General features: G+C 43.0%; 1 protein-coding gene across 1 annotated transcript; it reads right to left on the minus strand.

Annotated features, from left to right (window-relative positions):
- Nucleotides 1–1,467: 1,467 nt before the first annotated feature.
- On the minus strand, nt 1,468–22,324 carry TSPAN7 (tetraspanin 7). Its single transcript, XM_025896220.2, has 8 exons — nt 22,287–22,324; nt 20,698–20,902; nt 18,434–18,508; nt 16,853–16,948; nt 14,927–15,082; nt 10,441–10,524; nt 3,283–3,355; nt 1,468–2,607 (listed from the first exon to the last, which is right to left on the minus strand). Exons 1-7 carry the CDS (start codon nt 22,322–22,324, stop codon nt 3,287–3,289), a joined length of 723 nt encoding a protein of 240 aa, XP_025752005.2. The 3' UTR covers nt 1,468–2,607; nt 3,283–3,286.
- Between the last annotated feature and the right edge of the window lie 320 nt (nt 22,325–22,644).

Raw genomic sequence — 22,644 nt, forward strand, 5'->3', positions numbered from 1 at the left:
TCCTATATCCACTGTCTTGCTTCTCCCTCCAGAAGTGTGGGGATGCTCCACCCAGGCCAGCATAACCTGCGCAGCCCCAGCTCGAGCCAGGGGAATTCTGAAGGGAAGCCCCAGCTGTCCCTTCACCAGCCTGATCCTCTTCAGAGAAGCTGCCAAGGGCCCAATTAACACACCTACCCCGTATAAGCTGGAGTGCTGCTGTACTGAGGGAAATAATTGACCATGCACTGAAGGGCTTTGCTGAATGGACTTAATTCAACACTTATGCCTTAAAGCCGAAGCACATGCTTTACTGAATGGGGACAGGCACGTTTGGGGGCCTGCTGACCTGTCATCCAACATCAGCATCTTCAAAAGAAACAGCTCTTGGCACAAACAACTCTCTCTTTTAGGAAAAAGAAATAAAACAAAAGGAAAGAAAACCAAGGAGAGGCTGGTGCTTTTCCACTCTGGAAAGTCACTGGTGGCTCCTGAGGGAGGAGGCGGCAGCCTCACCCGCCTCCCTTCCCTCCATGGGGCAAGGGGAGACCTGCCCAGGAATGAATAGGGGAGGGAAACTGGGGCAGCTGGTGGACCAGTTCTTTCTGGCATGGAAAAACATCCTTCTGTGAACTTCCTGTGCCTACAGGAGAAGGGCATCACTCCAGCATCGTGTAGCCCCAGCAACCGAGAGAGCGGCTGCGACTGTTTTTGAGCCCTCAAAAGGGACTATAAATGTGAGTGCTGTGACCTGTGCTGAGTGGCTTTGTCCCCATCACAGCACTGCTTAGTTGCCCAACATTGATGCAGGACCTGTATTGGCATTCTCCACCTTTAGAGGTGGCTCCCTCCCTCACAGCAGATGCTTTATTGAGGGCAGATTTAAATTTGTGGACCAGCTTCCTCTTCTATTTGCGAAGCTCTTTTTCTCCTTCCTGCTCTGGAAATGCCCTATGAATAAAGCCAAAGATGATGCTGCTAGGATTTTTAAGACATGCTGCCTCGGCACATGCCAACAGGTTTCTGCCTCTGTGGCTGCAAACCCTTTCATAGTTGTGGGTAGGAGTGCACTGACCACACCAACAACCCTTGAAGGTTCATCAGGATCTGATGCTTCTCCCAATTCTCACCAAAATCAGAGAGAAATGCTTAATGCCAACCAAAATCACTCACAGCACTAAAGATGGGATAATTAAACACTTCAGATCGTTAACAGTCACAAGAAGAAAAATTGCAAAGCAGAGGATATTTGTCATGTGGTGAAAACAGCTGTGGAAGGTTTTTCTGGGAGCTTGAAACAATTCCAGTGCTTTCTCTCTCTTCTTCCCCCCCCAGTAGTAACATTTTTCCATCACAAGCAAGTTAGCTGTTAAAAAATGCATCAAGACATGTCACTCCAAGTTGTGCCCGGGTTTTTTTTCTGTTCACTTCCTCCCCCCCCCAAAGAGAGTTTTCTTATGACTAAAGAAAGAAAAGGAAGCAGCTAGAAATCTGTAATGGTTCCATTTATTAATACGTATATCACAAATACTCACAATATCAATGCATTCTTGTTGGCATGCTAGACAGAGGCATTATTAAAAAAGTCCTATTTTTTTAAAAAGGTTTTAAACTTTTGCTTTCCCCCAAAAATATTTCATATGCCTGTTTTTTTTTTTGTGATTTTTTTTTTTTGCTTGTGTGTGTGTGTTTTTTTTTACTTCAATTTGATTCAACAATGTATTTGGTGGCTGCAACCTCAATGCAAAAAGAAAGATAAAGAAAGAACAGGAAAAAAGTATGAAGGCCGCAGTACAGCACAGTTCAATTAGTTCCATAACTACGTAATAAAAATAAAGGAAGCAAAATTTCTGCCTTCACAGTAAGCAACAACACAGCTTAATAACAATATTACACAGGATCAGGTTCCGAGGCAAAATGCACTAGACAAAGCCTACTGGGATACGCACTAGGCATACAACACTGAGTAAGAATCAAAGATGTAGAAGAACATCAGGAATAACGGTTCCCTTCAAGCACAACATTTTAACATCGTTTTCAAGTATCTTTATGTTATGTTACTGATTCCTTTTTTTGGGGGGGGAAGGAGGGGAGCAGGCGCGGGGAAGAGGGGGAAAGGATGAAAACCTTAGTAAAAGCAATAAACAAAACCAAGAAATTAAGATAAAACCAAAAGAATATATATTTCATATACCGGTTTATATGAACATGTGCAACACTTATTAACCATGGTGAAAGGCTAATTATGCCCTCCAGTCACTACATGCACAGCCCGATCAATGCTGTTAATGAATTACCTTTGTTAACTTACGATGCAACTACTGTGTGACCAAGAACATACAGACAGTGCCGTCCTACGCCGAGCCGAGGGGTTGGGGGTCTGGGTCTGGGTCTGGAGGCCGAGGGGACCCGGCTGCTCTTGGTGGCACCGCGGTACTTCACAGAATGGTAACACTACGCATGGGACAGTTCGGGAGGAGGGGTGCGAGTGTGCGCGCGCACGTGCTTGCTCGTGGGGGTGTGCGTGCGTGCGAGAGACAGTGTGTGCTATAACATTCATGTCAGTCTTTCTCCAGTTCTGCAGCTCCTGGTCTTCAGGCAGGCTCTGGACTTCACGCTTCTGAAAGACTGGAGAGCGGGGAGGATGAAAAACAAACAAACAAACAACAAGTGGGTTGCTTTTGTTGCTAACAAAAACCTTATTTCTACAACTGCCTGAAAGGAGGTTGTAGCCAAGGTGGGTCTCTTCTCCCAGATAACCAGTTGTAGGACAAGAGGACACAGCCTTAAGCTGCGCCAGGGGAGATTTAGCTTAAACATTAGGAAGAAATTCTTTAAAGAGAGAGTGATTGAGCATTGGAAACGGCTGCCCAGGGAGGTGGTAGAGTCACTGTCCCTGGAGGTATTTAAGAAGAGACTGGATGTGGCACTTAGTGCCATGGTCTAGTAGACAAGGTGGTGTTCAGTCAAAGGTTGGACTCGATGATCTCAGAGGTCTTTTCCAACTTAGTTGATTCTGTGATTCTGTGATTTTGTAATAGTACTCACAGCAGGCATTTTACCCTCTCTTTTCAAGAAAACTGAAATGATGAAACATTCAACACTACATTTCCCCCTTTTTTTTTCCCACCAGACACAACACTGGGATGCAAATCCCAAGGCAAAGCAGCCCACTGGAAGACTTAATTCTCAATGAATATGCTGAGCATCTAAAACTTGCCCACACTTTTCAGCAGAAGCAGCACAGCCACAACATACCGAGGCTTATATAGTATTACTGCTTGGAAAGCTGGGAAAACTCACCTTGTTACACCATCTCATATTGGTTAGCAGTAATAAACCGGGACAGACAGCATGCCAGCAGCATCCCGATCAACTGTGCAGGACAAAAACAGGGGTAGAATAGAATTTAAGTTAGCTTATATCTATGCAGAGCAAAGGAGAGGCCATTGTAAACAAGTACTTCATGTTCCTGAGTCATTATGCACAACGTATTTATGCTGTATTTTAAGGGCCACTCTAATCAGAAAAACAGCATGAAAATCTCCCATCTTTCTTTGTCACATCTTCCTTTTGATTTTTATCAGAGAGTATTTATTTGACAGGCAGCAGGCCTTTTTGGTATTTTTCAATCCTGTTGTCATTGCCTGGACAAGCCAGACATGAATGGATAAACTGGAGGGGGTATCAGCATGCTCCACCTGGGTCCCTCGCCACCACCCCAGAGAGCTGATGGTCCCCTTAACTTTCCAACAGTGTGCCAGGGAAAAGCTTCCTAATGCCCCAGAGCAGTTATGCTCTCTTTATAAGTGATGCAACACTGTAGAAATGAGTGCTATAAATATGGAAATAAATTTTAAAAAAGTCTTTCACTATTCCCTTGGCTGTCACTCAGACTGTTGAAAACAGATCCCAGGTTTCCAGTAGTCAATAAGCACTCGGTCTTTTCAGCATTTTGCCTATTGCAGTTTCTTAGTGCTCCCTGCATATGCCAACAATGTTAATATGCTGTAAATAATTCAACCTCGCTTTTCTCATTTGGATTGGTCAATTAATTAACTCCTGAGCATATCCAGACTGTTACAGCTCATCCCTGGCTAAGGAGCGAGGTGAGAGCACTGTGTCTGCTGACGGACCAGCCTTCCCTGGACCTGGTTCCAAGCAGGGGCTGTCCCAACACCTCCAGCTGGCTTGCTCATGCCCACCTCTGCCCATCTCCTTCTGTCGCAGCCAGAGCACATGGCAAGGGGGATCATAACCTTTTGGCAGCAGCAGAGCTCCCTCAGATGATGTCTAGATAATGACTGGCTGGCTGCTCATCCAAGCTGGCTCCTTCTCTTTCACTCTTGGGATTGTGTGTCCTTTCCCCTAGACCAAGTAGTGCTCCCTGTTAACATGATCACCACCAAAATATACATCTTCTCTACCAGCCAATTGCTTGATTTGGGTTGGCATCAGCCTAGAACAAGACCAAGTCAGGGTAACTCAAATCCAGATAAACTGTTTTCTGCCTCTAAGATGTCACAGTCCTTGTCAGGCCATGTATCATTTGCCAGAAATTTGCTCTGTCCCCTGTTTCAGTGTCCACCAGAACTGTTCTGGGCATCTCAAAAGGGCACAGAATCACCTTTAAAGGCAGGCTGAACCCTTCTGTTCCCCACTTGAACCCCCTGATTTTGGCAGCAAAGCTGACAGTGCCTTGGTTATAACTAGACCCAGGGCACAGGTAGCACCTCCAGACCAACCTCCAATCAAAACCAAAGCTAGCAGCATTCAAGGGCTGTATTTTTAGTTGCCAAAAGAGATGTGTGTGCTGAAAACCCTCCTCATGTTTGAAAATCTCCCTAGATACCAAGAAGAAATTTTAGCCATCTTGCTGCCTTTTCTACTCAACTTCTCTAGACAGGTGTTGAGGGAGGAAATGGACTGGCAATGATGAGAATGCCAGCTTTGTCTGGCTGGGCTTTGAATTTCCATACTTAAATTCTGCTGTCACTGGGAGGATGATTTAATCGATTTGTTGGTTTGAAAAGTGTTGGTGAAAACCAGCCACATTCTGCAGGTTTAGCTGGGGAGGCTTTGACAGTCCTGCTGCTGATTCATGTGATGTTTCTTTAGCTCAGTTCCATTTTGGAGAATGAGATTTCTGGTTTGGAAAATGGTATATATTTCTCTGTGCTTTGACAGGCCAAACAGAGTGAGAGCCTCTGGGTAGCCCTGTCCCACCTGTTTCACTATTGCTTTGCTGTGTTTGTGGTAACTTTCAGCCTTTCCTCACCTTCCTCATCTGGTCTCAGAAGTTACTTCTCTGCTTTACTGCATTTTTCATTAAGACAAACTTCACAGTGTGTTTCAACCAATTTATTTTCACTGAGCAAATTCTGGCCCAGACCCAAACCAGCTCTTCTCTCTTTCTACAATGGCCAACAACACATGTAAATTCAAGTTTATGTATTTGTTTTTTTGGGGTTTTTTTAATGCCTGTGCCACAAGGTACCCCTTATTTCCCATGACAAGCACCCAGATTATGGCCACTGTTGTTCTCAATCTGCTGCTTGTATCATGTTTACGAGGGGAAAGATGGTGCAACCTGTACAAATAGGAAGCCACAGGCTTTCCTTTCCCCCTTCAGCTGTAGCAGACCTCCCCAGCTACCTTTAATTAGGGATTCTTCTGTTCTGCACAGTCTGTAACTCTAATAATCAGTGTGTTTAACCTTTTAGCATTTCAGGCGCATAACAGGGTTTTCTTTTACTCAAATTGCAGGTTACTCATGAATATATCTTTCTGATCTTTGGCCCATTTATTAATTCTTGTCTCTGACCCTATGCTGCTTTAGGCGTTTAAGTGGTTATAACAACATAATATTTATCTTCTGTACTTCAAAAATAATGGCATGCGTATTGAGCCATTGCATACACATTTTATACAGCATTTCTAAGTATTACTAGGACATAGCAGAGCTATAATAAATACCTTGGAAGTACTTTGAACACATATAAAAACGTGTTTTCCAAGGTATGTAGACTGCCACGTCTAACCACAGGAGCACTGTCCCTCCTGTAGCCAAGAAGAGGTGATACTGTATTATGTTGAATTTTCCTCATGGTGCTCTTTCATTACAGTCATAACTACAGTCCTCTGTATTTTAAACAGGTTAGAGGGTCCCAGACTGTGAACCACAAAAGAGCACTCTCCAGCTTGCCTTGCTCTTTGCATTTGTTCCATCATTTGCCTCTTCTGCTCTTCAGGCGGGAGGAGGCTCCTTATCCTATTGTGCAGCAGGTCCCTGCAGCTCCTTTGAAAGACTAGAAGGATCAGCATAAAAGGATGCCCACAAAGAAACTAGCTCCTAGGAGTTGAATTCATTTCCCTTCAGTCCCATTATCTCTCAAATGCCCAATCTCAACCTTTATACACTTACTAATTTATTTTATAGTCTTGATTTTTGAATGCTAAGATGCCAAACTTGGTTCTGCATTTGTGCTCTTTCTCCCTTTTCCTCTTTTTTATCTTTTTTTTTCTAAGACTATCTTGGTCTTCTGAGTTATTATATGGAAAACTGAGAGTTTGCCTTGGAATTTCTGGTCTTGCTGCAGGAAACTTGAAAATGCTGACAAATTCTTTGGTATTGAGCCCTGGGAGACCCACATCCCTCAGGTGTGTCTCCTGTACTACAGTCCTGTTGGCCATAGCTCATTTCAGTGCATTTCTTCATCTCTCCATGGTTCCTAGCAGTCATCTCAGGCACATCTTAGTTCTGACCACTGAAAACCATCCGCAGCAACTTCCTGGCAGTATTATCCCTACCATACACATAATAACTAGCTTTTTAATACAGTTATTCTAGAAGACTTAACATTGACTGGGAGCTGTCCTGCATGACATATTTATTACACCTTATTATATCGAAGAGAAAGAAACTGAATTGCAATTTGAATTTCCATTTTATTTCCAGTCTTGAGATTTTCACCATTTCTCATACCTTGAGAAAGCATCTATAAATAGAAACGTGTTGAACTAACTTGGAATTCATCAGCACATCAGGCAAGCTAAAACTGGGTGGTTTTTATCCATCAGAAATAATTTTTTAGCTCAATGATTTACCTTGTTATATTCTCAAAATGCAAATCTCCAAGCATCCAGGTTGTCTGTCTCTATTTTAGAAGACAGAGAACTTTCTATGTCACAGGTCACTAATTTGAGCCAGCCTCCTGTGTTCTGGTATGCCTCTGGCACAGGTCCTATCTTCATACTGAACCCCAGTCTTATAATGGGTTTTCAAGCCACATATTGGATCCTGATATGGATCCCACTCTCTAAATCATGTGCAAATAGATGAAAGTGTCAGCCTCCTTATACTCAGGGAGGAGTTGTAGGAGGCAGGGTAGATGATGTCTGCACCAGAACTGCATCCACAGTCAGACAAAGTTATTCATATTAATGTTGACAGTAAAGAGGGCAGGTGGATGTTGCACTGCAGAGAGGGACCATGGTTGCATGGGAATGTATCCTTAAATGATGGGAACCATATATGCTCAACAACTTGTTGGGAGCATGTGGAGAGCACTTGACTTCCAGTCCTTCAGCACAAAGGGAATAATCTGGCCTTAATCTGCACTGAGGCTTCCCTGCTCAGGTAGTCTTTCCTGCAACCACAACCTATAAATCCCTGAAGACTGTGTCTCTTGCATTCCTTAAGCCAATGCCCGCACTGTAGTTTTATCCAGGCAAAACTCTTCATCATCTATGCAGTTTGCATAATTTTATTCTCTGTTGGGCACAAAACAGCAATCATTTTTCTGCTCTGAAGAGCACCTGCTAAACTGAAATTATTCCAGCTGGAAGTCAGCATTGGCATCCGAGTCCAAAAACAATCAAATTTTATTTTATTATTATTATTTCAAACCTGAGGAGCAGAGCAGACAAGGTCAGCAACACAGCATGTTTTTAAAAACTCTGACTCTGATGGGGAGGTCTGTGCCAGGCCTGTGAGATGTGCAATGCCATTACATCAAATTTTCCCTGTTTCTGGGCATCAGCACATTCCCCATTCTAGTCAACACCTAACAAATCATTTGAAGGAAAGACCCTTGAGTGTGCTTTACTGCAGAAGAGCAACATGATTTAATTTGTCTTTTATTTAGAGCAAACCTATCCTCAGTAGGAACAGCGAAACCTCGCCTACAGCTGGAGCACTGCCTGGCACTACTGCCAGCCCCAGTTAACCTGGAATCAGTTTGTAAACACTGCCCCTAATTGGGTCCAGCAAAACAGATTAGGCAGTAAATTATAACCAGCTGCCTTCTATTCTTCACAGCCCAAGAGAGCTGCATTTTTCTCCCCTGCATCCCCTCTCTTCTCATTTTTACACATTTGCTAACACCCCAAGGAGTTGGATATGTACTCACAGAGCCAGAGCACTGCCCCTACACTGGGGAGTGACGTCCCCACATGGCAGCAGGATGTACAGTGCCATCAGCAGCCTGAGAAGCCAACACTGTATCAAAACATGCCTTAGCTTTCACTTGGAGCCACAGCAGCAAAGTGCTTTGCACCCCGTGCTGCCTGCAACCTCCCATGATACACCAATTATTGGTCCTGACTGAGACATCTGCCCCAGCAGCATATGAATTGTAAAATTCTGCTCATCCCATTTTTCTTTTGGATAGCTTTACATGAGGCACTTAAAAAGATGCTTTATAGCCTTCTGGCTGTCTAGAAATCAAACTGAAATATGAGCTCAGGGTCCTATAGCAGTAATCAAGCCATAGTCAAGGTTGGAGAAGAGTATCAAGACTATGACCATTCAAGAAGAATTAGAACAGCCTATTTAAAAAAAAAAAAAAAAAAAAAAAAAGAAGTCCCCTACTTCATGAACAAACAGCTCCAGACAGGAAGTTTCACCACTCCAGATCCTGAAAACCTGACACGCAGGCACATGCCCTGGGCAGCTGGTGTTGTGATGAACCAACATACACCCACATGAAATTGGCTGACAGGCCAAGTCATGGGCTTCTCACATCTAATACCTTGGCTACAAGGCATCAGGTTTCCAGATATGCCCAAGGCAGGGCAGTCAGCTAGTCTGAGCCCAAATAGTTTTGGGGCTCCCTCAGGTTGTGCGTATGTAGACCGAGAGAATGTGGTGGCCCTTTTCCACATAGCTTGGGGACACTTATTCTGAAGAACCTGGAGGCCATTGTAACTGCTAGGCAAAACTTCAGAGGTTTAACTAAAACACCTTGCAGCCAAGGGCTGACCACGTGGGGCAGCTGGGGCAAGAGCCCCCTCATTAATTCACTTGCCCACCACTAGCAACAGCACTGGCAAATCATTTGTTTTCAGTGCAGCACAGTGTAAACCTACAGTGTGCAAACTGAATTAATGAGTTTTAAGGACACCTCAAATAATTTTTCCTAGCACTTCATTTTTCCCAACCACTGGGTAAACATGAGTCACCCAACAGAGGTACATTAATATTTTCAGGGCTGCCTCAGGACCCAGAATTTTAACGTTGTGTGAATGGAGTAAAAGAAAGTTGTATGATAGTTTTTTGAATGACACATGCAGTGTACTATCTACTACCCATGGAGAAAAAGTAGATTGCCTCTCAGGAAGAAGCAGTTAAGGTATCATACACATCACTGAGTTTCGTTGAACCACTCTGGAAACAGCCTTGCATTGTCTGTGTTTCACTCTCTCTAATTTTTGCATATTTCCAGTAGAGTCCTTGCCATCAAAAATGAACTGACTGGTATAAAAGAGCATTTTGTTGAAAGGTGCATATATTTTCTTGTCCCTCGTTGATCAGAAGATGCTGACCAGACCTATACTTCCCCCAACTTCTGTCTACATAAAGGCAGTTTGAATATTAGAGAGCAGCAAACTCTGTCTTAGCTCTCCTTCTGTCCCTCTCAGGACACACTCCTTTGGGTGCAGGCAAGGAGTTGGTTTAATAGTCTGATTTTGGTAGATGTCAGCTCAGTGTTCTTTGTTAAAGGGAAAATAAATAAACAAAATTGGTCACCAAAACCAAGTGCCCCCTCCAGGCTCCAGGTCCAGGATGGGGAGGCCTGAAGGTACACTCTTGTTTGAGTTCTAGACTCCTTTAAGAACAAATAAGAGTACTTAAAAGCCTATCCAAACATCAGATAAGCTATTTGTCTCCTTAGCTGTTTATGCTCCATTTAAGCCAATGTTTTATTGGGTTAACCTCTATTTGACCCGGTGGAGGGGACAAGTTGTTTTCCTTGAGCTAGTCATTAGCTCAACTGTAACTGATATTCCCAAGGAGAAACTTCATTTAAGCTGAAAAAAAGAAAATCAATGAACTGATGACCTCAGAACTAATGAGCATGCTGAGTTCAGTCCCTTTCCATAATCCTTCCTTCCTGGAAGTCCAGGTAAAGAAAGAGAGAGAGGGGAAGAAAAGGGGTGAAGGAGAGTGTTCTCACTTACCTGTGAGAACGCAATCCCAAAAGCCACTCCAGCTATGATTCCCATATTTGTCTCCATAAAACTGGTCACCAAGTCATAACAGCCCTGGAAAACAAACATCATCATTCCTTGTATCAACCTTCTCTGCCGTGAATGCATACATACAAATTTCTCGTTTTAAATGGACTTGGGCTAGGCAATCTGCTGTGATTTCCAGCACTCTCACCCTTTTATTTAATGGTAATTCTGAGTGAATGATGGGAAGTGGTGGCAAAAACAGTTTCTTTCAAAAACAAATGCATTTCAGTACTTTGAAAAGCTAAATGTGATGTTACACTCATTTTTATGGCTCTTATTAAGCAAGCCAATTTGCGTTGTTTTAAAAAACAATATAGCTTTGACCTGAAACCAAACCAGTAACAATATACCAATGTTATAACACAATACAAATGTCAAAAATTAATAAATGATGCTGATTTTCTAATATTCTAGATGTTTAATAGAATTGCCCCCTGAGGCATTTTTCTTGCCTTTATCTGTCAAGGGACACCAGGCAAAGCACTGAGTATTATGTAACTCTAAACCATATACCGAAGTTATCAAAGGTTTTGTATGAATTTTCTTGGTTCTTTTGCCCTTGGACATAAAATTCTCTGTCCTGCTCCGCAAACCCAATTTTCTCTCTCTAGCTCAGACCCTGATTCCACCAGCTGATTTGCTTCCTCATGCCTCAATTCACATCCCAGACTGGGGCCAGAAGATTCATATACATGTCTGCCCTTCTCTTGGATAGACTTTTTTGAGATGTTCCGCCTCAGTACAATAATTTTTGCCAAGTTCCTTCCCTTGCTTAATTTACCCCTTAAAAAACCCCCATCTGAAATTAGCTGTCTCAGTTTGTGGTGCCTAAATGAATCTGAACCAGCAACACAATACCTTGAAGAAAAAAAGAAAGATGACATCTATTTTTTCTTTCATTTCTAACCTGTCTGTCCACACAATCCGAAATGACCACTCAGCCCCTTTTGCCACACTTCCTCAAATGATCAACATCACTCTGGCTTCAGGCCAGTCCTGAAGTGTTTTATACACTATAACTTTATCCATTTTATCAGAAGTTGGAAAACTCAGAAATGACAGTGAGCTCCCTTTCCCAGTTTGGACTCCCGTCCCATAAGAGAAAAGTGTTTCCACATTTCACATCCATCCACACCCTCCTCATTTCTGCAAGCACTGTAGGAACTCTTTACATGACCTCAGAGCAATAGGCGCTTGTATAAAAATAACAGCGAGAAGGAAAAACAATGCCCCTCATTTGAGATAGGCCATTTATGAAATAAATTGTGTCATTTCTGTAACTTCTTTTATAATATGAAAAGATATTTAATCCTGAGGGTAATTAAGTGGTGAATCTAATAGTAACTGAGGACTAGCACATCTGTGATTCATTTCTGCAATGTTTAAGTGTACATATTAATACCTTACTATGTTTTACTTCAGTGTATGGTAAGTCCAATTCAAGCTTGCTTATTAAGTCATCAAGCAACTATAGTTGTGTGTGTCTTACATGTTGTGCAACGAGATTAGATTTCTCAAGCAGTATTTTCATTCTGTCTGACATGGCTTAATGCTCTCCCACCTCTTCTGAAATCTGCTCTTTTGAAGTGCCTTCAAGAGATGCAACATCTAACTGCAATGGTAATCCCACGTCACAATAATCTGTTTACTGAAGTACATTGTTTACATACAGCTTAATTGCTCAGCCCTGACTGTGCTGAGTGAGAGTTCCAGCAGCATCCACGAGATGAATATACAGCACAGAAATATGTGAAGCGCTGTGTGCACACAGCTGGGGGCTGATCCAGAGTGACAGAAGGGACAGTTTACCAAGTATCTGATCTACCTTGACTCCATGCAGCTTTTCCTTTCTTAAGGTTTTAGAGAGAAGTAGTAGTTCTTGAGATTTGCTGGTAAAGAACTGTGATGATTAAAAGCACTATATCAACAGTAATTAGCTAATCCTAAGGACGGCTCCTAAAAGTTAGGTATTAGTGCCCTCTGAGATGGAGAAATGGAGAGCCTAAACAATTTACCCAAGGTCACTAATCAAGTTAGGGTCAGAATTGGCAAATACAATCCAGGAATGTTGTCTTTTAGTCCTGCAATTATATAATTAGTTTAATCCTCTTTGGTTAATTTATCATTGGTCCTCAGAAACTGCTAGCAATTTGATTAGCTCATAGAGAACTTGTCTTACTGATAGTTTTGCAAGATCCACCAAAAGATATATTCCAAATATACTTGTCCACAGGCATGGTGAGAAGAGTTTTCTACAACACAGGCAACATATATTTTCCTTTTTCTCCAACACACACAGGGTAAAGGGCTCGTTTCCAAGATGAGCAAGGTGCTTGGGTCAGAGGCAACGACAGTTGCTTTCTAGCTGAAGTGGAAGGACAGGGCCACACAGCATTTCCTCCTGCTTGCTTTTTGTTCCCATGCCCCTTTCAGAAACATCCCACCTTGTTCAAATGCTTGGGACAACTCCAAGATCTCACAACTGCTAAGCAGAAATCTGCAACCTTTGATTACAAACGGCTATCTCTGAGAATGAGATAAAACCAAACAAACTTCCAAACATCCAAACTTCCCCTAGGTAATTAAATCAAGTCAACAATTCAACTACTTCCTGAGGAATCAGCAGTCCCTTTCTGTCAGATGACTTGTGCATTTGACATGAGAACACAGAGCAAACATGGCTAGAATGAGTTACTAGCCCTGGACTAGGACACATTCACCCCTCAGTCACTTTCTATAATTTAGCAGGCATCCTGTGCCATGAGGAGCTCACAGGTGGACAAGGATTTACCTGTGCATGCAGAGCAAGCCTGGCACTCTGAGAAAACACTAGATCAGTGCTGGGAATGCAAATATTACCTGCTCAGTGATGCACCCAGGAAAGGTTCAGAGTCCATGGCTGCCCCAAACTGAAAAGGTGGGACCTGCTGGTAGAACACCAGTCAGAATACCAGAAAGCTTTCCTGCTGGGAAGATGAGCAGAAGCAGGGGCTCAGGCTGGGCTGCCCAGGAGGCACTCTGCCTGCAGTGGATGCTGTTCTGCACATGTCCTAGATTCGCCAGGTCCTACCTCTCACTTTACTTCCACTTCTACAGAAACACAAAGTTGCTACAAGTTCACAAGGTGCAACTGAATGGAGTGACTCACCCTCTATACTCATGCAGCCCACCAAGATTACTCTTGCTGATGGTGATTGTGAATATCTTAACCAAAGAACACCACTAACATTCCACATGTCTGCAACAAGTGGCTCTCATTAAACTATTGCAAAAAAGAAAGGCTTAGTAAAAAATAACCCTCTAGTATCCCTTTTTCAATACAAGCCAGAAAATGTTGTCTACTTGACTGGTTTTCAAAGATGTTTCAGGCTGTGCTCAGCCACCACTCCAACCTTCTCAATCACAGGGGACTGAGGTGAAAAAAACAGAAAGAGAAAAGAGAGAGGCATTTCCACATTTCCTGTTATCTACTCAGGACTTCTATTTATTGTTTCTAAATTCAACTCCGAAAATAAAAGCAGAAAAGAAAATATTCCTTAAGTCTGAATAAGCTATGCTGCAACTTATGGTGATTTAGCCATGATATCATCCCTTTTACCAGCAAACTGTTCCCTCTCTTGCAAATCTCAAGTGAGAAAGAAAGAGCTGATGACACATTGGCATTTGAAGCGATGACTTGAGTTGTACTTCTACAGTGCAGCATCTGCTATAGATGCTGCATTATTTTCTTTTTATTCATCACTTTCTTAGTGTTTTCTGTATTAGTCTTTTTCTTCCTGTTTTCCCAACCTGCTTTCCCAATCCTATTCTGTTTTCCTGACCTGCTGCTTCAGGTAACCCCAGGGAAAGGGTCACTTTGGGCTGTGCTGTACTTTCAGCAGCATATGTTCAAAGATTTTAAGTCAATGTACCCACCAACCACAACACCTGTTGTTCATCACCCATGTTTTCTCTGTTTGGGATGACAGCTAGGCTCCAACACTGTTTGAACATAAGCAAGAGTAAAGCCTGTCCTTCCCTCCACCTATGTTTTTGTCCTCCACAAAACCCCCAGCATTCAGCAGGAGTGAGCAGAGAAGAGAAGAGGTGCTGACTGACCCAACCATCAAGAACAATCAAGCACATGTGTCACTTGTGGTCCTGTGCCCGGCCAGCATTGCCTCTGTGCAGAGCCTTTACCTCAGCCTCTGCATGAGGAAAGAGAACGAATCCCCTCCTCAACAGAAATGCTGCACCTGGGCATTTGAGAAAGGCCAGATTAAAGAACATGAAAGCAGGCAAGGGGCAAAGCCTGTTGTTACTGTTGCTCCAGCCCTATATGCACATTATTTACCAACCATTTGAAATGAAATGCAACTGTAAACATCCATACTCTCCTCTCCACTGGGTGGTGTCACAACAACTGCCTCTGGCACAACGTTACTGGTACCTTCTGGTTTACTTTAGTGGCAGCCACGGTCATGTTGCGCAGATCCTGAGTATTACAGTCACTGGAGTTCATGCAACAGCTCGTAGGGATGCCGTGCTTGAAGAAGTAAGGGCTGGTGCTCCAGTTGGTGTAGCTCTGAATGCCACAGCAGCTCAGCTAGGAGGAATAAGAGGCAGATTTAAGACACACAAACAAACAGAACAGAATCATCACTGCCCACTTAATCAGCTTATAATCAAAATAAAGACACGGTGTTTCCAGTTTTGAAAAGTAGATACCAACCCCTGCCCCATTAATTGTGAAAGTGTCAGGAGTGTAATTTACAGAATATGGGAGCAGACAACTAACTAAAAAAAAGGTATTTTCTGAGCAGAGCTATTATTTATAACTTTCAACAAGGGTTCAGCCACAAAGCCATCTTCTTCAGTTGAATGTCTGTTGTTGTTTTTATTTTTTTTTTTGTTTATTGGTTTCCTTTACTTATTTATTTCATTAAATATGATCCTGGAAATTCAAAACCCCAAAGCATTACATAGAATTACATGTAGCACATACAGGGTCAAGCTAGTGCAAACTGATAAGGTGAAGTCTCTCTAACTCACCAAAATAATTTCTAGGACAATTCACTGAGCCTTGAATAGAAAGAGACCATATTTTTTATCTATGAAATCAGCTGAAAAACCCCAAGCTGGGAAGGATGTGCTTCTTTAGATGCTAAGCTAGAAGACAGATACCAAAAGATATGAAGTATGTGCTAAATTTTTTTGCATGGAAAGGGCTTATAAATGCATTCCTGTAAAAACAGAGCTATGAATGAAATGAACATTTTGCTACAACAGAAACACTGAATAATTTTTCAGAATTATTTAGTTTGTTGAACTCCAAGGAATCAGAAGTTCAAAATACAGGTTAACATTAGGCAAACAGACAAATTGACAGCAGAATATACTCAGTTTAGAGCAGTGCAGTGATCTGCTAAGCAGGAGAAACCAGGTTAGAGTTCAATTTCAAACATGTTGAGGGGTCCAACATAACAGTTGTCATTTCTAAAGGTCTAAAAGTCATCAATAAAATTACAGTGACATTTCAGCCAATCAGCAAATTACAGTCACAGGGAAAGCAAACTGTCTCACAGAATGCACTGGGAGCTGAAGGGATAGCTTCTTGCTATAGTACAGTTTCCAGTGAGAATTTAAGTGTGAATTTTATCACTTTGTGTTGTAGTTGGTGGACTTGGTCCCTTGTGGGTGACAACTCCAACTAGTTTGGCCCTGCTGTGGCACTTGCCACCTCTGTCCTGATGGAAGGCAAGGCAACCCCCCATTGCCCTGCTACCACACCCCATGGGTCAGAAAGGCTCTTCCACCAAGCACCTACTCCATCCCTCCAGAACAGCTTTCACTGCCAACCTCAGCAGCACATTTGTCCACTCTCTTTTCCTCTGGGGAAAATACACTCAGTTTTTCTCTTTAACTCACTAAGTTTCCTTTGCCAGCTTCTCACTGTACTTGTGAAGAGAACTGCAGCATTTTATCAGTGATATAGAATGCTAGATTATAAAATCCTGTCTCATCCAACTCCAATTTACAACATGTCATAATGTAATTGGCAGATTCCCATAAAAACAAGGTGTGTTCTTTAGGGATAAAACTGGTCCTTAAACTTAACTCAAGATCTGGGACCAACAGCAAGCAAGTGGGACAGGCCCTGCCTTTATCAGATGGCTTTTTCACTAAAACTTAGGCATATTGGACAAGCATATCAGCTGAAATACTTTTCTTCTAGGTCAGTTTTGTCAGCCTCTAATTTTGCTTGCACAATACAACTTGCAGATCAAGCCATCCACACTTCATGTTCTGTGACCAAATCTGAATGAATGCTTTGTCTCTTTATTTGCTAATTTTCAGTATCCAGTTTCAGACTTACACTTTCCTGTACGTTATCCACTGCATGGCTCCGCTCATCGTTCTTGTTGTAATTCTGGATTGCTTCGGTGTATGTCCTAAGGAAAGTATCCTTGATCTAGGAGGGCAAGGAAAAAAACAGCCCACGTGAGCAACAGAAAGCATTACATCTGTAGCAGTTTTTGCAAGAAGCAAATGCACTTCCAAACCTAACAAGACACCCAAACCAGCCCTTCACACTTGTTTTTAAGTGTGTTTTCAGAGCTGGCAGAGCTCCCTCTTAACTGTCAGGAGTCACTCATGCCATTTTTCTAGTGGGGTCTATCAGACTCAGAAACAAAACTACCCCAGAAAACAGACATATTTGAAAAAAAAAAACCAAACATAAAATTACTTAACCTCTGATGCTTTTTCCCCAAATACTTTGTTCCAGCACTAAGTCTGAAGCAGACTGCATGCTTCCTCATGGATGCCTGGTGGGAGTTAAAGTTTATGGAAATGCCTTGGGTACAGAAGCCAGTGGCATCAAAGGAAGACATGAATCCCTTGACTGGGTGACAGCCCTCTCCCCAACACCAGAGGCATTTGGCTAAGGAACAAGAGGTCCCTCAGCTGGCAAAGGTCAGGCATATCACCAGGAATGGCACTTTGACTGCATGGTAAAGGGGCTGGGAAGTAGTTGATTTGGGCAATCCACATGGCTGTGGCCTTCACAAGAGACTGACTCTCCCAAAAGGGAGCAGCAGCCTGACACTGAGGCTGCTGCAGGTTAGGCCAGATGCAATGGCAATCCTCAGCACGTGGACAGGTATTTCAGAACTCAGTTAAAAACAATCCACCACTTGCAAGGGTAGACACCAGAAAAGCCTACAGCAGTGGAAATCTGATGTCAAAAGGGGAGACTAGAAAACCAGTTAATACAAAGAGAAGAGAAACGGAGTGTCTCTGGGGTTGTTCTGGTTCAGCATTGTGGCATGTAGGTCCATGAACTTAAAGTCAGAGATAGACCTGATTACAGTGGATAAAGCAGAAGTGCTACTACAAATCTAGACCATCATGCTTCTTTAAAGCTTCTTCCTGCCCCAGTTTTCCACCCCCTCTACTTCTAATCTCTCCTTATTCTCAGGATAGAAACAAAATCCCATCCCACTCCCTCTCTGTCCTCTGCCTCCCCCCCACAAAAAAGGAAAAGATTTACAAAACATGAAGTCTGGTCTGATGCAGAAGTGCCCTCTGCCTTACATAAACCAGCACTTGCCTGGCTGAAGAAGCCGTGTTTAAAAAAGGTATTTAATCTATTCTGCAGACCTCAGCATATGTAAAAGAGTAAAGAAGATCTTACATGAGGGACACAGAAAATCTGATAGCTCCAGAGTAAATCATGAGGCAGCTGAGGGCAAGAGCTTTGGCTAAATCCCTTCATTTGGAATCACATCAGTTTTTAAGAGCTGTACACGTTATTGTTGCATATCAGCCACATCCCTGGAGATGTGTGTGGAGCCTCCAAGCTCAGTGACCTACACACTCTCCACGCTCCAGAGAACTCAGCAGCTCCTGCCCAGGGAGGCACTGCCACATGCAAACTCAGCACATTTCCACCTACCTCGTGGCGAAACACAAACCCTGAAATGCCAGCCACTAGCTCAGCCAGGAACACCAGGGACAAGAACATGGCATACTGAAAAGGCAGGAGGCAAGAGAAGTCAGAGCATGACAGGCTTTTGTCTCAGCACAGATATTATCACATAAAATTTAACTTTCCGCTCTAGGAACCCCTCAAACTTGTTAAGAAATCAAAGGACTTTCAGAGGAGATACAAAGGTTATTACCTGAATGTAATATATGTGTTTATACAACTCACAACTGATACATATAGTTTAATTACTGGCTTTTCTGACGTTTCTGTTCCCACATTTCTTAGCATTCTTATATAAATTGAAACAAACTCACATGCCAGAGATGGATCCAAATCACTCAGGTTTTGATCTTGCAGAAAGGAATACAAACAGACCCTTCACATTTGCCTGGTGCTCTGCTAAGGTAAATAGGCTTTCCCAGGTGTTTTAATTCATGTTTATCTGTCTCACTGCTAGACTGGGATTTGCTGCCTGATTCCTGAAGTTTCTACAATGAATGAACCGAAATATTGACTTCACTGGAGATATTCTAACAGTAATGAGAATCTCAGAGTAATGAGACGTTTCAAATACTTTGCTGAGCCAAGGTCCATGTTTGGCTTTAGGAGCAGCATTTGGATCAGGAGCTAAATAAACTTTGAAAACAGTGCTTTTAGTGTAGACACTCACTCACTATTAAAAATATATTTAAGCAAAAATAAAGAAGGTAAAGAAAAAATGCAAAGTGGGATGGTAAAATTGGAAGTTGGGCTTTAATCTTCTGCATGGAAAATTACGTTGCTCCACTTGCTAATAACAGTTAATTAAAAAAGGAAACAAATTAAATTCAGTCCTAGCAGGATTTAGTGGAGAGGGGTAAATTTAGTTTTACTGAAAGGCTATTGAGGAAGGGAGGCCAGCAGTAAAGGCAGAACTAGAAAAAAAAATTGTCTCCAATTAATGCAGATGTCAAATCACTGTCTGTTCAGGAGAGAAAAAAAGTTTAGAAATATTTCTTACTTGTACAATGAAAATAAACCCATGTGCTTGGAACAGCACATGCTACTGCTAGTGGCATACCTTTAAGAAAGTTACATGACTTACAGAGCCTGATTTCCTGTGGATTTATGCCACCATTCACCTCTATCCCTTCCCCATCTGGACTGCAGTAACTCCAACAAGCCTCTACATGCCCTGACAACACATCACCAGCAAGAGACAGCAGTGGTGCACCTACGACAGCATCAGGTACTTGTCAACTGGCCACCACAGATTTGCAGCTGCTGCCTCTCCCCTACTCCTTCCCTGCCATCATTTGAGGAAATAAACTCTCTTTAAGTTGTCCTTTTTTTTTTTTTTAATAAATACAGTTTAAACTGGAGAATAATCATGCTGTCTCCGTAGAAAATCCCCAAAACATTGTAGCAGGAGATGCATTTTACTATCCAGGCCTTTTTCAGTAGCTCAGTACTTTACAAGTGTTATTTCTAATCTTTCAAGCCACTACACATGTAGGATTTTGCTCCAGAATATTCCTAGGAACACAGTTTATCATATAGGCTTGTTTAAACTGTAGTTATTTTGCATTTTAAGGTAGGCTGGAAAACTCAGAACAGAGAAACTTGTACAGAGAGAGGTCAAAGTGGACTGGGGAACAACTGCTGTACCTCTCCTCAGTGCACCTTGAGCCCCTGCTGTTTTTGAGATGAGGCCAAACATACTAAACAGCACTTTGTTTTCTGGAGTTGACTTGTCCTATCCTAGTGAAGGTCAGGAGAAAAAGAAAGGCTGGTGTGCTTTTTTTCATAACTACTTTTTCCATAATTTCACATCAAGTACTAAACTGACCCCTCAAAATATGGTTCCAAAGAATTTCACATTTATGATGCTTTGGACATTTTAAAGATAGTAAATATACTCATCTATCTGGCTCACAGAAAACCAGAATGATTGTAGAGTGACACACAGAGCAATTCAGAAGCAGTTTTCCACTCTGCTCCAAACAACACTTGGGCCTATACGCCATGTGGTAGCACATTTCAGTAATACTCAATCAACAACTGGTTTTGGCAAAGAATCTTTTCCCCCTTTGTCCAAAAGGCACATATGTTAAACATTAAGATCAATAAAATCTAGCTTATGTGTCTGAAAAACTACATCAACATCTGGCAAACCTAGGCAGGGGGTGTGGGGAATCCTAATTCACCAATGAAACCTCTTCCCCTCTTTAAGGCACTTTGGCAATGCTCACCAGTTTCAGCATCCATGGGCTGCCACGACAAGTGGCGAAGCAGCCGAAAAGCCCGAAGACGATGATTGTGGTACCCGTCCCAATGAGCACGTAGGGGGCATTGGTGGAGTTCTCAGCAATGAGAGAGATGTATGTGCCAAGGGTGAGCTTGCCCCAGACACCGACTGCGAGGAGGATAACGCCTGTAATCTGCAGAGAAAAATGGGAAAGGTGTCAGGAGCAACCAGGGAAGGCATCCAAGTTCAGTACACAGTGATCCTGAAGAGATTCATTGGTGCTGTTGTGTTGGCAGAAGGAAGCCTCAGGACTTCTACTAACTCCAGAGGGATGGACAGATAAAATTAAATTCCAGCATCTGGAGATGACACTGAAGGAGAGACTGAGCACTGCCAAGCTGACGGTTGCCAAGGGAGGATGCAGTGAACCACCTGCAGGACCAGGCTCTCTGCTCCTACAGCACACTGAGAGAGGTGCCCAATTCCAGCACTCTTACCAAAAGGCACAAATAACTGCTGGCAACTCAGATCTCCTGAGTTTTGCCACAAAAATTGCCTCCTCCTATTTATCGGCTGAGAAGGAGTTGGAATTATGTCCTTCCTCCTGATTGGATGATGACATGGCCGAGCAGAAGCCAACACCGCCGCACCAGCAATTCCTTACATTGGCCAAACACTTGTAGAATGAGCTTGAGGAGGATTCTCAGTTGACAACGAACCTTAAAAGCCTGCTTCCTGATGTCCTGTCCTTCTTAATGCCAAAGTTTCAGGAATATGAACACCCTTTGCTGTGTGTTACTCTGGCAAGTGAGCCTTCCCCAGGCTACATAGCAAGTGACCCCCCCTGGCTGTGCAGAAGCTGTGACACAGGGTGGGAGAACACCAGTGGGCTCTGGGAGCACCCAGCCTCTTGCTCGAGACTCACAAGCAGAGGCTGCCACGCCACAGGGCACTACTGTCTTGTGAACATCTTTATACTGCTGTGAAATCTTGAAATTCAACACCATTACAGCAGGGTTGCCCTGCAGTTCTTCGTGCAGGAGATCCTTGTTCACAGTTATATTGCACCTAAAAACTCCCGTCTGAGCTGTGTTTTGAGAGCTTTCATCCCCTTTTCGAACGGGTTGACGTGAAATAATTGAGGGAAAAACTCCTCGAAGATAAAAAAGGAAAACAGTTCTTTGGTTTTTTTACCTAGGCTGGCTCAAAAAGGACTATGCAGGGTGCATGGCCCACATGCCTTTCCACTGTCCTGCTGCTCGGCACCAGCAGGCAGAGGAGCCCGTCCTCTGCTCAACCTGTGTCTGCGGCAGTGGGTGTTGCTCTGGTGCTGCACTTCCACCTCTCTGGAGAGGGAACTGCATTCAGCAAAGCTGCTGAATAATCAGAGCCACCCAAGGAAAATACCAGGAGGGGGGATGGTACAAACAGACACTCTGAAGAAAGAGACAGAGGGAGAGATGCAGGGAAAAGAATAAATAACGAAAATAGATGGAATAAATAGAGAAACAGGAGAAGTCCAGGCAGATAAAAGCAAATTAACTTGTCCTCAGAGAGAGGAGATAATTTCTATATCAGAGAAAACAATCTCACCTGGCTATTTCCACACTTTCCAGCTCATCTGCTTCCATGCCTCCCAGAGCTCTAGGGCAGACATGCCCCCACCTGGCTCCCACTCAGAGCCCACCAGAGTGCAGCACTGCCACAGAAACCCATCATGTTCCTCTGTCTCACTGAGCGTCCCCCACTCCCCCCAACCTGCATCAGCATTTCTGTTGCACTTTTGGGACAGGACTAGCAGAGACTTCTGCTTTCCTGCCCATGGTGGGGATAGGAATAAATCCAACTCTTGTTCATCTTTCAGGGCAACTGCTTGAAAAGTGCTGATTCTTTGCTCTTGAACCCTACTAACTTACAGCTGCACGTCTAAAAACTCACTGAGTAGCCTACC

Source organism: Manacus vitellinus, unplaced genomic scaffold (genome assembly GCF_001715985.3).
Source record: "Manacus vitellinus isolate BGI_N305 unplaced genomic scaffold, ASM171598v3 scaffold_7_pilon, whole genome shotgun sequence".
Classification (NCBI taxonomy): domain Eukaryota; kingdom Metazoa; phylum Chordata; class Aves; order Passeriformes; family Pipridae; genus Manacus; species Manacus vitellinus.